Source organism: Sorex araneus, chromosome 6 (assembly GCF_027595985.1).
Source record: "Sorex araneus isolate mSorAra2 chromosome 6, mSorAra2.pri, whole genome shotgun sequence".
NCBI lineage: Eukaryota > Metazoa > Chordata > Mammalia > Eulipotyphla > Soricidae > Sorex > Sorex araneus.
In genome coordinates, this window is record NC_073307.1 from 135,775,185 (window position 1) to 135,797,705 (window position 22,521).

General features: G+C 42.0%; 2 protein-coding genes and 1 non-coding gene across 3 annotated transcripts in view; all 3 read left to right on the forward strand.

The window, feature by feature from the left end:
• CAPRIN1 (cell cycle associated protein 1) overlaps positions 1-15,482 on the forward strand; it is a 49,277-nt gene extending 33,795 nt beyond the window's left edge. The window contains exons 13-19 of the mRNA XM_055141953.1: positions 110-220; positions 426-575; positions 3,192-3,342; positions 7,745-7,939; positions 8,651-8,751; positions 9,923-9,986; positions 11,462-15,482. Coding sequence (XP_054997928.1) covers positions 110-220; positions 426-575; positions 3,192-3,342; positions 7,745-7,939; positions 8,651-8,751; positions 9,923-9,986; positions 11,462-11,526 — 837 coding nt within the window. The 3' untranslated portion in view covers positions 11,527-15,482. The remainder of the gene's footprint in view (positions 1-109; positions 221-425; positions 576-3,191; positions 3,343-7,744; positions 7,940-8,650; positions 8,752-9,922; positions 9,987-11,461) is intronic.
• On the forward strand, positions 4,214-4,275 carry LOC129406230 (U7 small nuclear RNA). Its single transcript, XR_008630886.1, has one exon. It is a non-coding gene; the product is annotated as a U7 small nuclear RNA (small nuclear RNA).
• Positions 15,483-16,990: 1,508 nt separating the features above from the next.
• NAT10 (N-acetyltransferase 10) overlaps positions 16,991-22,521 on the forward strand; it is a 33,979-nt gene continuing 28,448 nt past the window's right edge. Inside the window, exons 1-3 of the mRNA XM_055141947.1 lie at positions 16,991-17,128; positions 21,202-21,324; positions 21,956-22,047. Coding sequence (XP_054997922.1) covers positions 21,217-21,324; positions 21,956-22,047 — 200 coding nt within the window. The 5' untranslated portion in view covers positions 16,991-17,128; positions 21,202-21,216. The remainder of the gene's footprint in view (positions 17,129-21,201; positions 21,325-21,955; positions 22,048-22,521) is intronic.

Below are 22,521 nucleotides of genomic sequence, written 5' to 3' on the forward strand. Positions count from 1 at the left end.
ATTTACTTGAGTTTTAGTACATGTAGAGGCCCTTTCACAGATGTGTTTGTTTCATAATCCTGTGTGTATTAGGATTCATAATAATTGAGTTTTGATTTCTTCTCTGTAGGTTCCTTTGGTTTCATCTACAAGTGAGGGATATACAGCATCTCAACCCTTGTACCAGCCTTCTCATGCTACAGAGCAGCGACCACAAAAGGAACCAATTGACCAGATTCAGGCAAGTCTTGTTACCAGATCGTTACCAGATCATATAAACTTGATGCAGCATTTATTCATGAACTGGGCAGAGATAAATTCTGTTAATTTACTGATTCTTGGCCTTGAATGTGCACATCAGTATTTCACTTTCTGGTGGAAGTAGTTGAATTTGCTAATAAAATGGATTCTGTTGATTGTTAAAGTGGCTCTTTTCACTTTGCTAGGCAACAATCTCTTTAAGTTCAGACCAGACCACAGCATCCTCGTCCCTTCCTGCCGCGTCTCAGCCTCAGGTGTTCCAGGCTGGAACAAGCAAACCTTTGCACAGCAGTGGAATCAATGTAAATGCAGCTCCATTCCAGTCCATGCAAACGGTAATCAAATTACTCTAAGTAGTTGGTGTATTTGGTCATAATGCTGAAGTCTCAGCAGAGCGGGTGGAGGTATCCCAGCTATGTTCAGTGCTAACTCCTGGCAGGCTAGGGGGCCGAAATGGGAGTTGGACAGAGTGGCCACTTGTAAGGCAAGTGTTCTTTCTCTGTTTATAACAAAACTTCCTACTTGAACTTTGCAGTTTTTTCCAATGCCTTCTAGCTGAAGGATATATATGTATTTGACCGTAAACTGGTTTCTCTTATGTACAGAAGTAAACTATATTCTTATGACTTACACACTGTTTTGTAATTGATAATCCAGAATGGCAAACAGACAAATGTCATCTAAATCATCACCTTGATATAATAGGTAATTTACCACATTTGCATACATCATGCTCTGAAATATTTTAAATTTTAGGTTTTTCTGATTCTTTGGTAAGCATCTATGAATTGAGTTTCTAAGAACATGATCTAAATAGTGTAGTTGGTCTGGTTCAATTAAAATAGTTGTTCATAGGAAAGCTCATAGGATTAATTAAGTGCATAAACTTTTGGGGTTGGAGAGAACACATTGGTTTGTGTGCATGCTTTGCATATAGAGGGCCCCAGTTCCATCCTTTGCATCTCATGATTTCCTAAACACCACCAGGACATTCCTCACCCGTCACTTCCCACAATCACTATATATATATATATATATATATATATTTTTTTTTTTTTCTTTTCTTTTCATTTTGGGTCACACCCAGCGATGCTCAAGGGTTACTCCTGGCTCTGCTCTCAGGAACTACTCATGGTGCTCACGGGACTTTATGGGATGCCAGGGATAGAACCTGGGACAGCTCCATGCAAGGCTAACGCTGTGCTGTCTCTCCGGCCCCAGCACTCTTCCTTCTTTTGGCCATTCCTGCTGATGCTCAGGGGTTAATCCTTAGTTTCTACTTGGGAATTACTCGAGGTGGTGTTTGGGAACAGTTGGGATGCTAAAGATTGAACCGGGATGGCCTAGAGGAAGGCCTTACCCCATGTACTCTCTCTCCAGACTCCTCCCCCAAACAGTACTCTTTCCTCCCCCCACGCCTTAGCAGAGAGCCAATTGTCCCTGAACATGGCTGGGTATGGTCCTCACAAAAGGGCAAAACTTTAACTTTGTGTGTGCCAAGAGTCAGACTCAGAGCCTCATCCGTGAAAGGCAGTTCTCTACCACACTGAGTAGTACTCCTAGTCCTAAAATGTTAATTTTTTTTTAAATGTTAATTTTTTTTTAAATTAAAATATATATTTTTTTCGCTTTTTGGGTCAGACCCGGCGATGCTCAGGGATTACTCCTGACTTTGCACTCAGGAATTACTCCTGGTGGTGCTCAGGGCACCATATGGGATGCTGGGAATCAAACCCGGGTTGGCCGCATGGAAGGCAAATGCCTTACCTGCTGTGCTATCACTCCAGCCCCAAAAATAAGCCTTTTTTTTTTCTTTTTCCTTTTTGGCTTTTTGGGTCACTGGCGTTGCACAGGAGTTACTCCTGGCTCATGTACTCAGGAATTACTCCTGGTGATGCTCAGGGGACCATATGGGATCCTGGGAATCGAACCCGGGTTGGCTGCATGCAAGACAAACACCCTACCTGCTGTGTTATCGCTCCAGCCCCTGTTAATTTTTTTAAATATAAAAATTGAAAGAAAGGTTTGAGACTGACTCAGGTGGAAGAGTACATGCCTTGAATGGGTAAGACCTTGGGTTTGATCCTTGGAATTGCAGCTTTTATTCCCAAGTACTAATGAGTAGAGTTATAGCAATAAAAAGAAAATTTGAAAACAATTTAACTCAAAGGTCATAAAGTAAATTAATTTGGGGAAGGGGATTTGAGTGACACCTGGTATGCTCAGAGAAATGACTGCAATGCCAGGGACCAGACTCATCTCCTGCATTTGATTTTGTTTGTTTTTGTTTGGGGGCTACACCTGGAGGTGATCAGGATTGTGCTCATGGATGGTGGTGGTGATGTGGGCTTTGGGGACCATATGTGGTGCAAGGGATTGAACTGATTCCTCTGGTGCAAGGCTAGAGCCCTACCCACTGTACTATCTCTCTGGCCCCTTAAAAGATTTTAAATGAAATGTTCTTTTTTTCGCGTGCATGTCCAAGGCTGCTAATGGTCATTTTGATTTTTGTAATTCGTACTGAGATTTTGGAGATGGTGTTGCTTGGGATACCTTGTGATGCCATGGGTCAAACCTCAAACCCAAGGGCTGAACCTGGAGCTGTTAGATGCTACATTACATATAAATTACATACATGTGTATTTTTCCTCATGATGCAATATATTGCGGCTTATGTAGTTAGGAGTCATTGTAATAGTTGAGTTCGAGACAGTGTGAGACTTTTTAAATTTTATGTTTGTGTTAAAACTTGGATTGTTGATTGGAGAGTCAAATTCCATGCTGCAGGCTCGGGGTTTGATATTATCAAAACTGGTACCATATTATCCCAAGCATTGATTTTGGGTGTGACCTCAAAATCAAATAAACAAACATGCACTGCCGTCTGCTATCTTAAAAAAGGGAATTGTCAAAAAGGGATGAGCCAGTTAATCATTTATTATCACTTACAGGTGTTCAATATGAATGCACCAGTTCCTCCTGTTAATGAACCAGAAACTTTAAAACAGCAAAATCAGTACCAGGCTAGTTATAATCAGAGCTTTTCCAGTCAGCCCCACCAGGTAGAACAAACAGAACTTCAGCAAGAACAGCTTCAAACAGGTAGGAAAACATGAAACACTTTCTTAGCTAATTGATTTTCATTTGCTGTTAAACAGTGTTGTAATGTAGTTTAGATTTGAGTGGTGGTTTTAAAGGTTTGTTTTAGTTGTAGAACCTAAAAGTTTCTTACTGCTCATTTTGAGTTACTGTTTATTATATGCAGCTTATTTGTAATTTTTGCAGATGTTAATATCCATTTTCCTTTGGTTACTGAGCTTTCATAATCCTCTTTTTACTATTTCAGTGAATTATAATCATTTTCTTAAAACAAGTTTTTTATTGAATTCCCCTATGAGAGCATTACAAAGCTGTTCATGATTGCGTTTCAGTCATACACCCATCCCTCCACCAGTGTAATTTCCTAGTACCCAATTCCCCCCACCCTACCTTCCTCTCTCCCTCTCACTCTTACCCCCCCTCTCTAGTTTTAGGCATTATAGTTTGCAGTACAGATGCTGAAAGTTTATCATGTATAGCCCATTACCTTCTTTCAACATGCAGTTCTTGTCCAGAGTCATCATTTTCAACTAGTATTGTAATAATGGACCCTCCTCTATCTTAACTACCCTCTATCAACCACTCCCTTTTTGGTAATTCCCAACCATTGAGCAGTCTTCCTGGCCTTTTTCCCTGGCCTTGGCTATTAGTTTCTGGATAGTATTGGATTAGTATTAGATGTCCCACAAATAAATGCAGAGGCCTTTAATTGTGAAGTGATTTAAACCTGTTGGGATGGGCCACCAGCAGATAAGACTTTTGCTTGTCATTGTCTTTGTAAAACTTCTTAATCTCGACACATCAGTCTCCTCAACCATGGGAAAAAAATACTAAATAAGATGAAGCGAAGTTCTTGTTTAGAAAAAGTCATAATTAGTGTTACAGCTCTTACAGATTTAGTCTAGCAGGTTTTTAAGTTGTTACTGAAAAGCCGGCCCCCCTCCCCTCTCCCGCCATCCCCTCTGCTAAAACCAGGGTCATAATTTGGATAGTTAAATCATTTAGTGAGAGTATAACAAACTGTTTGCCTTTGAGTCTGGGGTTATTTAATCCTGAGGTGTTTTATTTTAGTTATTTGGTTACATTCAGGTTATGCTGGGGGCTACTCCTGGTTCTGTACAGAAGAATTACTGCATGGGTCATATGGGATACCTGAGATTGAACTGGGGTCAGGAGTTTACTTTCTCTCCAGCCTTTTAATCTCTAGGTGTGTTTAATCGGATTTCCAACAATTAATCCCTGCTAAAATCATAGGAATTAATTTTCAGGCTAGCTTTAAGTAATAGTGTTTCAGTTGTCCTTACTCATAGGCCTGGATCATTATTATAGATTTTTTTAAAGTACAAGATTATTAACACTCTGTAATCAGAGGTTGAATTTAACTGAGAATTTAGTTAATGCTGAGTTTCTGAATGATGAAAGTGGTATCTGTTGGTACAACTCACTAGTAAATAGTGATGCTTGTTAGCATTTTGCTGACATACTTATTACCATTATTTCAGTTGATTGTGATGAAACTTGGTCAGGTAAATATCTCGAGGGCTGGAGCATATGCCGCGTACCTGGTCTCTGATCAATAGCCCTGGTGGACCCTGAGCATTACTGTTGTGCACTTGGAGCCCCACAGACCGACCACTGGTGATGGCCCCTGTAGTAAATGTTTTCCTTAGTTTTGCCCTTTGTGCTGATTTCAAACAGCATTGTTACATTCCACTTGACTTTACTAATTGAAGTACTTGAGCTGGATATAATTTCTTGGATTCATTGCAAAATAGTTATTTGTGAAAATTAACATCATGTTACAGTTTAAATTGAAAAAATCCTCACCTCTTCTGTAATCCAGGCAACCATCATCTCTAACCTGGTCTTCTGCACTTTTCCTTAATCTGTTCTCAAGTCAGTGTACTGTCACCAATATATTCATTTAAAAGTCTCCTTTTTAAATAATGCATTGATGTACCATATTTAGGAAAGAAGTCTAAAGTTCTTTTTGTTTTGTAAGATCAGTATGGGTCCTGGTGTGATCACTGTTTTAGATCTAATTTTTGAGTTATTAAATTTTTTTTCATTTTTTGATCACACCCAGCTAACTCGGGGGTAATTTGTAGTGCCAAGCTCAGGAAATAACAGCTGGCAGTGCTTGTGGGCCTTATGGGAAGCCAAGGACTGAACCTGGTTCGGCTGTATGCAAGGCAAATGCCCTACTCACTATACATTGCTCCGGTCCTGATTCTACTATTTTAAACCTGTTTATACTCCCATCCCAGCCACTAACACAGCAAGGCTTCTGTTCTCAGGCCTTTATGCTTTCTTTATTGGAAACTTTTCACTGATTGCATAGCTCACTTTTTTGACTTTTCCTCATGTACTCAAATACCGCATCAAAGAATGATCGATCTCCTTTCAGTACCCTCTCAATACGGCACTTTGATTTTGCTGGCTTACTCATCTTTTTCCCCCTTCTCACCATTTACTTACCTGGTACAATATTTGATGTTTTTACTTACATTTTATTCGCTTATTTCTCATTAAGACTTTAGAGGGCCAGAGTATGGTGCAGTGGATAGGGCATTTGTCTCTCACTGCTGACCTGAGTTTCACCCCAGCAGCTCATGATTTTCTGGGCACTGCATGGTGTGGCCCCAAACCAAGCAAAAACAGTGTGAAACTTCCATGTTGGGGAGCAGACATGAGTTGGTAGTTGACACATTCTTGATAAAACCTGGCATATTGAGGACATGTAGGTATTTATTGAATTGAGACTTTTTTCTTTTGAATTACTATCTGTAGTTAGGAACAGCATGACTCAAGATCCTTTGCTGAGGCTTCTCGGCTGTTTTTTTTTTTTTTTATAGAGTTTATGCATTAATAGACACTCTAGTAGGAATTCTGGTATTTGAAAATAAAGATCACATTTTAATTTTTCTGCTATGAGTTTCTTGCAGTGATATATGACCAGGAGTAATAAAATTCTTATTGATTAAAAAGTGAGTTGAAAATTCAGTTTTATTTTCTACATGCATATTAATGAATATTTAGATAGAAAATGTTATCTATAGTCAATAATATGTTGTGATAACATGTAACATGTATAAAGTAATCATCCTGTGAATATTGTATTTGGTCCATTATATCAAAATAGTTCCTTCCCAGGCTGGAGTAATAGCACAGTGTGTAGGGCGTTTGCCTTGCACGTGCCGACCCCAGTTAGATTCCCAGCATCCCATATGGTCCCCCGAGTACCACCAGGAGTAATTCCTGCGTGCAGAGCCAGGACTAACCCCTGTGCATCCCTGGGTGTGACCCCCCAAAAAAAATAGTTCCTTTCTTTCTTTGGAAGTCTCCAGCATTTCCGTTGCAAAATGATACCTGATCCTGGGGTGTGGGTTTTTTCTTTGTCCCCCTCCCCCCTTTATTTTCAAAGGATCTTACCTCCCAAAGATACTGTTAACTCCCTGGGGTTTTGTTCTTTGTTTTTTAAACTCCTTTGAATTGGGGTAATAGAAAATAACTTTTATCAATATTTGAAAGTTGCTAGGTTCTGCTGTCCTTACTGTGGAATATCTGGAATATGTAATATAAACTTTCTTGAACTCTGTTTTCAGCATATGTTAACAATTGAAAAATTAGAAATTCTAGAATCAGATACTAGGGAGCAAGTATAAGTTGATGAGCCTTTGCTGACTTGGTTTTGTAACTGATTGGGTTTCCTTAGCTGTGGGAAAGATTGGTTTTCTAGTCATCAATGGAACTTTAAAAGAATAAGAAATTTGTATAAAGTGGGTGCTTTTCTTTTCCTTTCCTTTTTTTCTTTTCTGCCACACTGGTGGTCAGGGTTTCCTTCTGGCTCTTGGCTAAGGATCGCTCTTGTGGTTTACTTCCTGCTCTTTTTGCTCATAGGGTTATATAGGGTGGTGGGCGATCGAATCCTGCTTGACAGCACACAAGGCAGTGTGTGCTTTTACCCACTGTACCCACTGGCCCCAAAGGCTTTTCATATAGTGGAAGCAAATAATTAGATGGTACAAAATGGTAATTATAAGACTATCTAAGATCTTTAAATTGTGGGTCTTCTGCTAATAGGCAGATAGCCTCTTATATTTAATACCAAGGCCCTTTGAATCATTTACGAAGGATTAAATTATATGCTTTTGCACAGATGTGATCTTTCAAAGATTTGGAATTATTGGAGAATCTTATTCTCCTTACCCAAATACATACGTAGGAGAAATTAGGAACTTAATGTGTACTTTTCTCTCACTATTACCAGGAAAATTGACTTAAAATTAAATCTTGAGGTGATTGTTTAGGCAGTTTTTAAACCTAAGACATGGGGGAACAAATTGTTAAGAGGGTGTGTGTGTTGTGTAACTCCCCCCCCCTTTTTTTTTTTTTTTTTACTTAGTGGTTGGCACCTACCACGGTTCTCAGGACCAGCCCCATCAAGTGACTGGTAACCACCAGCAACCTCCACAGCAGAACACTGGATTTCCACGTAGCAGCCAGCCCTATTACAACAGTCGTGGTGTGTCTCGTGGAGGCTCTCGTGGTGCTAGAGGCTTGATGAATGGATACAGGGGCCCTACCAATGGATTCAGAGGTACAAAAGCAAGAAAGGAAGTGATTTTTTGTGATGTGTAAAAGATAGATTGTGTTACATGCTTTGGGGAAAAGATTAAGAACCCTTTTGGATTATTCCTCTTCTGAAAAATTCACAATTCTTTTTAGTTTGTTTTGAATGAGTCATTCATACTGAAACTGAGTTTTATGTTTGTCATATCCATATCTCCTACTGTTAGGTACTCTTCCCTGACAGTCTCTCTCCTATCACAAAAAAGGGGAAAGGAGATAATTGCTCTCTAACATCCATTACCAGAATTTATAGAGATACTGTTGAGGTAAATAGACTTGGATTGGGGCATGGAATTAGATTGAACATCTTGGCTTCAGGAGATAGTTCAGGTGGACTAATTATGACCTTGGTGCAGACACTGCACTGAGCAGGTAAATTTGTTATTTTAGCATAATAATAGGTACCCATTCAATGTAGTCTTCATGGTTTGGTGTTTGGGCCACACCTACTACTAGTAGTTATACTGTGAGATGCTCTGGGGAACACAGCGGATAGACCTTCTCAGTTGTCAGTGAAACTCTTTACCAAGTAGTAGCTATCGTTCCTGTCTCTTCCCTACCACAAAAAAGGGGAAAGGAGAATAACTAACTTGATTTAACTTTAATTTTTCCCTTTGTAAAGAGTAAAGAGGTAAAAATTCCTTCAGGAGATAAATTGTTTTCTTGTCTTAAATTTTAGGTGGATATGACGGTTATCGCCCTTCATTCTCTAACACTCCAAACAGTGGTTATACACAGTCTCAGTTCAGCGCTCCTCGGGACTACTCTGGCTATCAGCGGGTAGGTGAAATCATCTTAAAATAACGAACGTTGCTCTATTCCCAATGCAAATAAATGAAAGATGTAGTTGTTTCTTGATGAAGTTAAGGGGTGCAGTAATTTGGGACTAATTTTCTACCTTAGTGCAGACACTGCATTGAGCAGGTGAATCTGTTACGTTAGCATTTAATAAAAGATACTCATTCAATGGGCTGGAGCAATAGCACAGCGGTTGGGCATTCGCCTTTCACGCGGCTAACCCGAGTTCGATGAGCCTGGCAAGCTACCCGTGCATATTGGATATGCCAAAAACAGTAACAGTAAGTCTCTCAATGAGCGATGTTACTGGTACCCGCTTGAACAAATTGATGAGCAACGGGATGACAGTGACAGTGACTCATTCAATATAATCTTTATGGTTTGGTGTTTGGGTCACACCTGGCAGTACTTAGGGAATACAATGGACTCTGCTCTGGGTTCCTAGCAGGACTCCGGTGACCCATATGGAATAGAACCTGCTTTGGTCATTAGTGCCTTACCCACTGTACTGTCTCTCTAGCCAGTCATTTAATAGTCTTAAAGGTTTGTTTTTGTTTTTTGCTTTTGGGGTCACACCCATCGATGCACAGGGGTTACTCCTGGCACTCAGGAATTACCCCTTGCGGTGCTCAAGGGACCATATGGGATGCTGAGAAACAAACCCAGGCTGGCCGCGTGCAAGGCAAATGCCCTACACGCTGTGCTATTGCTCCAGCCCCTTAAAAATGTATTTTTAATAGCAGAGAAATAATTATATATTTGAATATTATTGCAACTAACTAAAAGTTGAGGAAAGCAATTATGGTATATTTTTAAAGACTAGGAAGAACTTTGTAATAATCTGGAGCCTGGAGAGATAGTGAGGGATAAAGGCATCATACAGGCAGCTGATTTTGGTTTGATTCCATCTGGGACTGCAGTGTGTGGCCTAGGTAATCCGTGGCACCACAGGGCCCAAACTTGAATTCCAGGAACTCTGTCAGCGTGCTTGACTGAGGATTGTGGAAGAGTTCTCTGAGCACCATTTGGGAGCCCCTGTCCCCACTCTCAGATACCTTTATTCTACAAATGCTAGGCTGTAATAATGTAGACAGATGGAGGTAAGCATTTAAAAAAAATCTTTTTCATCATTACTAACTAGCTTGTCTTTTAGGATGGATATCAGCAGAATTTCAAGCGAGGCTCTGGGCAGAGTGGACCACGGGGAGCCCCACGAGGTAATATTTTGTGGTGGTGATCCTAGCTCCTAAGTGGAGCTGTTCTGGCCTTGGAAGAACTGTTCATAGTCTGCATGTAGGTTACATGTTAGGAATACATTCATCATTTCCAGACTTGTTGCTAGGGATTAAATGAAATGCTGTTTCTAAAATTTATCTTGAACCCAAATTTAATTTTTTGAATGACTTTCCCTGTTAACATAAACTGTCTTGAACTAGAACATTTCTCCTCAGAAAAAGTGCTTTTCCAACTGCAAATTATTTTTCAGGTCCTAAAACCTGCTAAATGTTTTTAGGAAATAAACACTGAAACATTTTTGTAAAACATTTTTGGAATGAGATTGCACATTTATATAAATTTATAATTACTCTTTCATTTTTGAAACCTGCATATTATATTTTAGGACCAGCTGCCCTTTAATGGCCAGATAAGCCATAGTTAAATTTAGAGAACCATTTAGAAAGACTAAAACTGGATGGAATTTCAATGTAGTTTGATCAATATGAATGAAAATTATTCCTCACTTTCAAACAGAACTTCTTCCTAATTTGTTGAACTGTACTTAAAAATAGTAGATTTTAAGAATTTTTTGTTATGTTACTGTGGGAAATTACTTCCTACTTCCTAAAGTCAACCTATAAAACTATTTAAATGTGACATGATCTGAAGTTCTAAATGGTTCTCTGAGGGAAATTAAATTGATTAGGTTTCCTCTAAGATGGCCATAATATGTGTTAAATGTATATTAAAAAGGGATTTCAGTACAATGCTAACAGAAACTGGCCAGTCCTCTCCCCCACCAAAAACCCTGCATTTAGAAAAAAATTAATGGATCATTTGGGAATTACTGATTTGAAATTTGAGGATATTTGCATGTGAATACAGGTTATGTTCTTTTCCCTCACCTTGTAGCATATTCTATGAAAGTTGAGTTGACTGGTAGCTCAAAATATGTTTTAACAGCATGTAAAAAGTTACTTTATCTGTTACAAGTCATTATACAATCTTGAATGTTATGTAGCTTCTTTTTAACAGTTTAGGTAAATAAGGTCTGTTTTTCATTCTGGTGCTTTTAATTTTGATAGTATGATGTTACTACTGAAATGTAAGCTAGAGTGTACGCTAGAATGTAAGCTCCGTGAGAGCAGGTACCTTGTCTGTCTTTATTGCTGTATCTATTTCCAACGCCTGATGACAGTGCCTGGCACATAGTAGGCACTCAATAAATACTTGTTGAATGAATGAGTACTGGTGGAATACTCCATTAGTTCTACTCTCCTTTTAGCTAGAGACCATGAGCAAATTTGCGCATGACAACTTCAAGACAGGTGATACTTGAACACTGAAGAATTGACTTCTTAATCCTAATAATGTCACAGCTGCCCACATGCTTCTTGACTTCAGGTGAAAATCTGCTTGAAGGCAAAACAAATAATATTTGAAAGAAAAACCAAATGCCATTTTTGTCTTCTAGGTCGTGGAGGGCCCCCAAGACCCAACAGAGGGATGCCGCAAATGAACACTCAGCAAGTGAATTAATGTGATTCACAGGATTATGTTTAAACGCCAAAAACACACTGGCCAGTGTACCATAATATGTTACCAGAAGAGTTATTATCTATTTGTTCTCCCTTTCAGGAAATTTATTGTAAAGGGACTGTTTCATCCCATAAAGACAGGACTACAATTGTCAGCTTTATATTACCTGGATATGGAAGGAAACTATTTTTACTCTGCATGTTCTGTCCTAAGCGTCATCTTGAGCCTTGCACATGATACTCAGATTCCTCACCCTTGCTTAGGAGCAAAAAAGGCATAATATACTATATGGGGTCATAGTATCTCCATAGTTAAATGAAGTGGCTTTGAAAAGAAAGACTGACTTTTGACATTGGCTAAAATCTAGAAATTGGCCCTAGAGTTATTCACTGGTAATTGATAAAACTAAAATAATTCCCTTCAGAGGATGATGGAAGAAGTGAAATGTGGCTGGCAGACAACTTCATTCATAACTGTTTCAGTTAGATTGGAGCACTGAACATGTAGGTGCATACCAAATTCTGCATGGACCCTTAATCACATGAATAAGACTGGCTATCAGCTTTGACACCATAGTTACGGCCAAAAGACTGTGGTTAAAACACAATGTAAATTGCTTTTTTTAACAGCTGATACTGGATAATACAAAGCCAAAATGCAAAATTAGGCTTTGATTGGCACTTTTTGAAAAATATGCAACAAATAGGGATGTAATCTGGATGGCCGCTTCTGTACTTAATGTGAAATACTTAGGGTTTTTTTTTTTTTGAACACTTTAACTTCTTTTGACAATGGCTTTGGTAAGGTTTGGTAGTATATATCATTCCTTATAACATACATTGTCTGTCACTAATCCTTGGATCTTGCTATACTGTCACATAAATTCGTACAGGTACTGATGGAAATTTCTTAATGGATAAAGAACACTTGGTCACATGTTTATTCTGCAGCCTAGAGGTTTTTAAAAGAAAGATTCCAGATACCTGCTGCTACCACCCTTTAAATTGCTATCTTTTGAAAAGCACCAGTATGTGTTTTAGGTTGATTTCCCTGTTTTAGGGAAATGACAGTAGTTTCGGTTCTAATGGTATAAGCAAAAGAAATAAAACATGTTTATAAAAGATGTATCTTGAAATACTGGTGTTCAACAGCTAGCAGCTTATGTGGTTCATCCCATGCGTTATTAGTGTTTCAAATTTCTTCGTTATCTCCAAATAGCTACTTGCACTTATTTTTTGTCTAATCTAATTGAAGTACTTTTTTTTTTTTCCTTTGAAGCATATTCATAATCAAAATGGTGATTCCTTCCCTTACATGGATAGGGAGAACCGCAAAATTGTATGGGAACCACTAAACTGAGTTTGGTGATTTAAAGTGCTGTGTAGAGATTTGAGCTAGCAGTTTGAGCACTAGATTTGTGTGCCTATGATCTTAATACTGTTGTCAATAACCCCGTTGACTTCATGAGGAAATAATCCCACCTGTAAAGCAAAGGCATTTAAGTTAATGGTATTTTCTCAGCAGAGACTGAATTTTGTTTTCAGCCTTCAGCTAAGGAATTTTTGCAGGAGGTGTTCAGCTACTTAAACTATTCTCAAACATTCATCATTAGACAACTGGATTTTTTCCTGTTTTGTAATCTAAAATGGATAGGCTGTTGAACATTCCATATTCAAGTTTTGTAGGGTGGTGGGGAGGGGGTGGATCTTCAATGTTTATATTAAAATAAAATAAGTTCTTGACTTCTCATGTGTGGTTGTGGTACATCATATTGGAAGGGTTATCTCTTTTGTAAATAAGCATTTATTTTGCTAGCACCTCCCCTTGTGTGCTTTAAATGACATCTGCCTTGGGTGTACCACAACCATATGCTGTATTTTTAGGGAAGATAGACAAAATATTCCTGGTTTACTGGTTACTCCTTAGAGATGTATTATATCAAACTAAATTTGCTGCCTGTATAGACAATGTCATCACGTTTAAAATCGAAAATGAAGTTCTTTACATAACTATCGCTATGAGTAGTTCAGAGATGGATGGAGGAAAGAAATGATTTCTAGGTTTCAAGCTGTGCATTAGTTGCAGATGTTGTGAGTGTCATTACTTTATTTCTATATGTTTTTTTTAAAATAATCGGTTGTTCTTTTTGAATACTATAATTTGGGGGCATTCTACTAGAGCAGCCTAAATGTAAAGCTTTTATGCCTCATTTTCAGACTATTTTTTCTAAATATGTGACTCATTATGGGTCCGACCTTTTTTTAAATTCCCATTAAGACCTGAGGCTTGGTACTGATTGTTCTGTATACTATGTGAATACTTGTCCTCCCTGCAGGAAGGCCTTCTGTTTGATCAGATTTTTAGCCCAATTTAACAGTTTCAAAGAAATTATTGTCATGTTTGCTACAGTAGCTTTTTGGTATAGCAAGACTCCATGTATAGTTTCATAAATGCACAATAATCATCTCACAGGGATAATGAGACTTAGCGTTTTGCAGCTTTAAAGTAGGATGTCATTGATTACCTTGCCTTGGTTTTATTTTTAGATCCTAATATCTCAAAAGAATATGAAGAGTTCCTCCAATCATTGTGTGTTATTAAGACAAATAACTCAATGTTTTTGAGTCAGAATCTGCAGTTTCTTATCTCCTATATATGCAACTTTATTGTGTGGGAGACTTTTCCACTTTTAGGAGACGGGAAAATGTGTTTATTCTCAGAAGGCTCATTAACTGAGGTGCTCTATTGAAAACCAACTCATAAATGTAGAAGGTAGTTGAGTAGTTAGCCTCCTAAGTGTCTTAGTAAATTTGTATTCATTGTATTTTCAATAATATATTCAAATGGGGTACAGGTAAGCACACTGAGTTCAAACCGTTCATCTTTAAGCTCCTGAATCCTCATCCCATTTTATGGGATTTTTTTTAAGGCACTCCTTAAGTTTTACTGACTATAAATTTAAAAAATATCAGTATTGCCCTTGAGCTTATCCCTTCCTATTAGAGTTAATGGGGAGGGAAAACCCTCAGGAAAATGAAAGTAAATTGTTGACATTTCATCTCTCTAACTTTTACCAATTTTGAATTATATAAGAGTACTGGAAAAGGTTAGTGAATGTTTAAAATGCAGTAGATTAAAGCATTAAAATTAGATTCCTATTCCAGATTGAAATCTGCTTTATCATCTATACCATCTAGCAAAGCTCTTAAGTGAGAGGAGATTAAAGATCTTACTAAATATCTCTGGTAGCCTTGTCTTCTAAGAAGACTACACTATTACATATTCTGTGAGTTAGGATTTTCATACCTTTAACAACAGCTGTTTTGAAGCTTACTTCAGTCTCATGTAGAAGACTGTTCTTTGAGTGGGCAGTGAAAGACCACCTGGTTAGTAAAGGCAAATTGTATTGTTTTTATTTGAAGTACTAATTTTAAGTACTGTCTGTAAATTAGGGAGCCTCTGTATTAAGTGATTGATTTTGCAAATTTGGGTATCCTTTGCCAGGCAGTATGCCGAGCATAATTGGTGACATACCAGCGGTTCCTGCTTTCATACTAAGATAAAGTGAATGCCATGTTGCAGCAACATGCGTGATGATAAGCTAATGACAAGGATGATCAGGGAGAGCCTATTGAAGGGAGGATAATTGAACTAAAACTTCAAGGATGAGTACTAGTAAATTATACTGGAAAACTACAAAGAAGTGTGTTTAAAGGTCCAATTTCCAGTGACTTGAAGAGCCTATGTCTGGCTCCTGGTGACAGTAAATGTTTTGTTATTAGAGACTGAAAAAACAGGTAAGGGTTACCATGGACTGCTTTATAGTTACATTCTCTGTTCAGTTTTGTATCGAGAACAGTTGGAAACTATTGAAGATTTTTAAGCTTTGTGTGTATGGGGGTGAGGTGAGGTGGGAGGACGGTGGGTCACCTAATAAAATTGCCATTTAAAGAACACATTGCAGTGTTGGAAGCAAACTCTGGGGCAAAATGTGGCTATTGCAGTAGCCTAAGTTGGGTTTTCATTACACGAGTGGAGGGTGGTGAGTGGATTCTACAGGTCCAATGTCATTGACCACTGTACCATGTGGCCCTTATGGTTAGAGCTCATTTCCGGCTGTATTCTCCTTCACGGTATCTTCGGTCCCGTAAGAACGAATATGAGAAGACCAGTGTCCTTGCTATCAATTTGTATTCTAAATTCCTGATTCAGCTGTTGGTTTGAAGGTTTGAGTATTCCAAACTGACTTTGAAGTCTTCATTCATCTTCATTCATGAAGTTGCTCAGGGCAAATGCCTTTAATGTCTTTGACTTCTTTAAGCAAACCTATGTGCTTCAACATTAAAAAGATCAGTAGTCCTCTAAACACTTGTGAACACCACCACCATCTTAGGACAGGTAACAGAATAGCTTATAATGGTTCACCCACTTCAACTTGATCTCTTGGACTAGAATTTTTGCACAGCAGTCATGTGGAGCCTCTTTATAGGACAAATCAGACTGTTGGTTCTCAAAGAATGGTTTTTCACTCTACTCAGAATTTGAAATACCTGGTTTGTGATCTGATTTAACACACTACTCTGCCACACTAGGTGCTGTGCCAAGATTTTCCCCTCTAGGAACTCAACATGGGAAAACTTAATAGTCTGGTTCAAGGCTCAATCTTAAATTAAGAACTCTGCTTACATGGAGACCTTCAAAAGCCATGCCCATCTCGAAAGAATTACCCTCGGGCACTGTTCGGTGTATAACTAGCAATTTGTAAGATTAATTATTGAGAGCCAGAGGAATAGCCCTGTCACTGACATTTAGTTAAATGAACTTAATTGGATGCCGGGTGGTGGTTACATCGGAGTGAGTTGAGGAAGCGGGAGAGTGAATATTGGCTTCTGGAGCCTTGAGTGTAGGGTCTTCGAGAAGAGTGTCAAGCAAGTTGTGGGTATTCAAATCGAGGGATCTCGAGTCCAAAGTGAAAGCATGGTTTTTCTTACAGCATGCGGTGTTTGGGTATTTTCGAGGGATGAAATGGGATTGGGGTTGGAGATGGAAAGAGATTGAACGTGGGCAGGCCGAGTCCGGTTTGGAGGAGGAGACACGGTATTGAAAGTGAGCACAACCGTCCCCATAGAATTACAAGTCTAGAAGGTGGGAGGTGTAGGGTGGGGGAGCGGCGCGGACGGCACAAGAGAGTTTCCTCAATTCCCACGCAAAATGAGATGCTTCACGGTTGCCTGGAGTCGTCTCACCAACTTCAGTATAACCCTGAAAACCACTTTGTGCACATGGTCCTGGTGTTTAAACCGTTCGCACCCGGCGGGAGGCGGCTCTTTGCACGCTGCGGCGTCTAGACGGATTCCGTTCACGCCGGTGGCTCCGCCTCCGTGACGTCATCGCACGGGGCCCGCGCTGAGGAAGGCCCCCTCTGCGCCTAGTCGCCGCGTCGCCCGCGCTGACGTAGCGCGTCGCGGACGGAGACGGACGTGGAGCGGGGCCGGGCAGGCGCGTGCGCGCGCCAGCACACCCGGAGTCGCCCCTGCCCGCTCCGTTCCCCACGTGCTTCCGGCGCGGCCGCGGGCGGCGACACTCCGGGTTCCCAGCGCAGGTACTCGCTGTCGGGGCGGCGGTTGGCGCTGGGCGCCGAGGGTCGGGGACGGCCTCCGTGCTCGCCGCCTGGCGCCCCTGCGGGACGCGGCCCCCCTGGAGCGGGCCACGCTAGGGGCCTCTGAGCCCGGGGAGCGCGGCGGGAGGAGTCGGGCCGGGCGGGCCCCGGCGCGGAGGGCGCGCGGACTTGCCCTGCCTGCCGCCCTGGGTGCAGTGCGGGGCCTGGCGCGGGGTCTCCACGCCGCTCCGAGCTCATTCACGTGACGCCTTCTTTAGTAGCGATGTTCAGCACCAACCTGCAGCACTTTCAGGCCCACATAGCATCACTTATTTCAGGCCGTGAGACGCTATTACAAGTTTACTGTAGCGCTGTCATCCCGTTGCGCATCGATTTGCTCGAGCGGGCACCTGTAACGTCTCCGTTGTGAGACTTGTGGTTGCTGTTTTTGGCATATCGAATACGCCACGGGCAGCTTGCCAGGCTCTGCCGCGAGCGGGATACTCTCCGTGGCTTGCCGGGCTCTCCGAGAGGGACGGAGGAATCGAACCCGTTTGCGTGCAAGGCAAACGCCCATCTATTAAATTTTTTTTGTGACTGTGGGTTTTGAATCCAGGGCTTGTAAGGCCAGTGCTTTACAGCAGAGAGCGACACATCCGGTCCTGGTTTTATATTTAGACAAATGGTCTTGCATCTTACTCTTTTTGAATGTCTTTGAGGACAATGAAAGCTCCCTGAAGTCCAGGTTGTATTTATGGGGCTTTATAAGAACTAGTGCAGTAAACAGTATCCAATTAGTCACTGATCATTGTGGAGACTTTTCTGTGGCCAACGCACGGCTTGTAAGCTGGATAGGTTCCTGGCTCCGTAGGGGTCAGGTGTTAAAGAGTCAGGCCAACTTGTTATGCAGAAGTCACAATTCTGTCACCATCACTTTTTTCCTTTGATATATTTTATACTTGCTCTTTACTTTGTGAAATAGCAGCCAAGAACTATTGGAGTCCATTTTTTAAAAAAAATTATTAGAGAACCACTGTGATGTACAGTTAAAGACTTATGAACTTTTGTGTTTGCATTTCACTCATACAGTGATTGTGAAGTCCAATTTTTTTTTTTTTTTTTTTTTTTGCTTTTTGGGTCACATCCGGCAATGCACAGGGGTTACTCCTGGCTCTGCACTCAGGAATCACCTCTGGTGATGCTCAGGGGACCATATGGGATGCTGGGATTCGAACCTGGGTCGGCCTCGTGCAAGGCAAACGCCCTACCCGCTGTGCTATTCCTCCAGTCCCCGTGAAGTCCATTTTTTTAATTGGGAGGTTAGAAGTGTGGTAAAGGAATAAAGTTTATTAGTGTGCTTTATATTTGGAGCAAGTAAGCACTGAGCCACATTCAGAGGTGCTCTGGGGTCACCCCATATGAAGTGCTGGGGATTAACCAGGGTGGGCTGTGTGCAAGGCACGCATCTTAATGCCTGTACTGTCCAGCCCCGGCACTGCAGTTTTTAAGTAACATAATGTTTTCTTTAATGTTGTAATTGCTGTTTCTGGTAAATGGGGGGGAGGGGGTTGTTACTGTAATTATACACATGCTTTTTTTGTATGCACTTAAACTTTTAGGTCTATATAAGTTCTCTATGATTATTCTCTTTAGAGAACAATTTCATTTTAATAGTCACTGTTTTCTTTGACTTTGTAATACATACGAATTAATGCATGTGGGTTAAAAAATAAAAAACTCAGAAGTAGGAAAGAACAAGGTAAGAATCACCTGCAATCTTAACTGCCTAGAAATAACTATCCTGCCCCTTCTATGTATTCTTTTTTATTCTTTTTGGTGTTGGGGAACACCTGATGATACTCAGGGGTAACTTCTGGCTTTGCACTCAGAAATTACTCCTTTGGGGAACCATCTGGGATGCTGCAGATTGAACCCCCATGCAAAGCAAATGCCCTACCTGCTGTACTGTCATACCAGTTTCTAATATTCTATGTAATTATTAAAAAGATGCCATACTTGGAGACGTTACTAGTGCCTGCTCGAACAAATGGATGAGCAACGGGATTACAGTGACAGTGACCATACTTGGGTCTGCCTTGTTAATCTTACAAATATCTGTAACCATAGGTGTTTTTAAAATGTATTTTGATTTTGGGCCACACCCTGCGATGCTCAGGGCTCACTCCAGGCTCTGCACTTAGGAATTACTCCTGGTAGTACTTGGGACATCATATGGGATTCGGGGGATCAGACCCCAGTTGGCCGCGTGCAAGGCATGTGCCCTTGCACTCCTGTGTGCTCCTGTGTGCGTGTTGGTCTCCCGTCTGTCCCGTCCTCCCTCTAATCCCCCCATCGTACTATCTTTCCAGCCCCTCATAGGTGGTTTTTAAAATATATATGTGTAGGGCTAAAGTTGATAGCACAGCAGGTAGGGAGCTTGCCATACAAGTGGGCAACCCGAATTCGATTCCTGACACTCCATATGCTTTGCATGACTTCCCAAAACTGCTGGAAGTGACCCTTGAGTGAAGAGCCAGAAGTCACACACACATACCCACACCCACACACACCCCTCCCCCCAGTTTACGAGAGGCACACCAGGCATTGCTCAGGGATCGTGACTGGCAGTGCCCAGATCTATGTTCCCGCTTGCATGGCACGTGCACTGCTGCGTCCTCTCTTCAGCCCCCTGCGTGTAACTTGCTCCTATTCCCCCTTCATTGTTGCTGTGATGATGGTGGCCTCATACATTCAATCGTGTTGCTTGCTCAGGGTTGCCGTGCTTGCACTCTGGGTCACAGTGCTTTTGGAGGTTGCGCTCCTTTCCTTTGTGGGGAATCTCACAGCTTTCGTTTCAGTGCTTGCACCACCGTGGCTGTGGCGGGGCTCCCGGGCAGCAGAGCCAGCAGGACCGTGCCCAGTGCATCCTGAGGCCCTGGGGGTTGAGCTGGAGAGTGGGTTTTTCAAACAGACTTTTATCTCCTGGGCTCTTCCCAGGGCCCACCATAGGTAATTTTTGAAAATTGATTTTGTTTTCTTTATTTGGTTTTGGTTTTTGAGCAATACCAGTGCTTAGGGACCACTCCTGACAGTGTTCCGGGGGCCATATATCACTCTGGGGATTTGAACTAAGGTTGGTTGCATGCAGGACAAGCACCTTACTGCCTTTACCACCTTGGCTATCTCTCTCTGGCCTCTGAAAATGATTTCGAGAAAGGTTTTTGGAATCGACTTCATTTCAGGGATATGCAGCATATTTTTGTTTTGTGTGTGTGTGGGGGGTGGGGGGAGGTCATATCTGGTGGCGCTCAGGGCTTACTACTAGCTCTGCACTCAGGGATCACTCCTGGTGGGCTCAGGGGGACCGTATAAGGTGCTGGCGGTTGAACCTGGGTCAGCTGTGTGGAAGGCGAGTGCACCCACCCTACCCACTATACTACCACTCTGATCCCTAAAATACTTTTAAGCATTTCTGATGGTTTAAAAACCTTTGAGGAGCTGGATAGCACAGCAGGTAGGGCGTTGCCTTGCATTCGGCCAGCTCGGGTTCAATTCCCAGCATCCCATATGGTCCCCTGAGCACCACCAGGAGTAATTCCTGAGTGCAGAACCAGGAGTAATGCCTGTGCATCACCGTTGTGACCCAAAAACCAACCAACCAACCAACCAACAAAAAAAAACCCTTTGAATTCAGTTGTGAATGGCAGTCTCCATGCTGAGGGAACATTTCTTTCCCCTTTCCAAGCCTCACTTTGCAGGGATGAAGTAAGTTGATTTCAGTAAATGTGCTAGCTTAGTCCCTGGCCCTCAGTCAGGATTCTTCACTCAGAATTTGGTGTTCTATCAAGCTTTTTTTTTTGGTGGGGGGAAGCAGTGGGTACAAACCTGGTGATACTCGGGTTCCTCCTGCCTCTGTGCTCAGAAATTACTCCTGGTGGTGCTCAGAGGACCAGAGGATGCTGGGGAACAAACCTGGGTTGGTCGCATTGCAAGTCAGACGCCCTCCCCACTGTACTATTGCTCTGCCCCGGGTGTTCTCCTGTCTTAGTAGTATTCTTTCTTACCTTTTGTTATAGTGATCACCTTTCACCATGAATCGGAAGAAGGTGGATAACCGGATCCGGATCCTTATAGAGAATGGGGTGGCGGAGCGGCAGAGGTCTATGTTTGTCGTGGTTGGAGATCGAGGAAAGGATCAGGTGAGACCCCGTGATCACTTCCTTCCTGGAAGTGCCTGTGATGCGCGTCACAGGCTTCAGGGCTCAAGCACGGCTGAACGCCTGGGGCCCCGAGGCTGTTCTCCTTTGAGGCCGCTCACCGGCTGGGTGGCGGCCATGGTTTTTCTGGACCCGCAGGTGTTTGGTCTTGAGAATCAGCAGCAGACAGTGGACAGGGCATGCGAGCCCAAGGCTTGCTTATGACCTGTCTTCCCGTCCAAACTGGGTCATAACTTGCCTTGTCACTTGGGTCCCTGGCTCCCGATTTTGTATCTCCGTGAGAGCTTAGGCCTGACAGTCTCTAAAGTCTCCCTCTATTCCATTTTTGGGCCACTCGGAGTAGTGCTCAGGGATCAAGCAGGGGCTCCAGCCCACTGAGTCAGTCTGTGGTCTCTTTATGTGTTTGTTCTTGGGCCACACCTGGTGGTGCTCAGGGTTTACTCCTGGCTCTGTGCCCAGGGATCACTCTGGTGCTTGGGGGGCCACACGGGGTGCCGGGAATTGAACCCAGGTTGGTCGCATGCAAGGCTCATGGCCGACCTTCTGTACTATTGCTCTGGTTCCTGTGATCTCTTTCGGCCCCTGAGATTCTGTGACCTGTGTCCTTTGACAGGTAGTCATTCTCCATCACATGTTGTCCAAAGCATCTGTGAAGGCACGGCCATCGGTTCTCTGGTGCTATAAGAAAGAGCTGGGATTTAGCAGGTAAGCTTGGCCCTTTTGAGTTGTCTCTGATCCTGTCCAGTTCCTGCTCATTAGTTTGATGGATGCCAGCACTTCCTGGGCATAGGTTTTTTTGGGATCATTGCTGCAAGTGCTCTCTCTGAGGGTATTTCTAAGCAGAGATCCTAAGGGCTTGTGCCCGTTCTTCATTCCTCACAGTAAATTTCAGGTCCTTTTCATGCCCATTCAGTTTACAGCTCGACACTTGTTTTCTGCACTTGATTGTTCTTTCTTTCTAAATTGGTTAAGTATGTCTTTCTTGTACAGGGGAAAGTTTGTGTGTGTGTGTCGGGGGGGGGGTGTGGGGGGTGGAGGTCGTTGCATCCAGCCGTGCTCAGGGCTTACTCCTGGTTCAGGGGACCATATGTGATGCCAGGTACCAAGGATCTACTCATGGGTCAGCAGCATGCAAAGCAAGTCCCTTACCCCCATACTGTCTCCTGGGCACATCTTAAG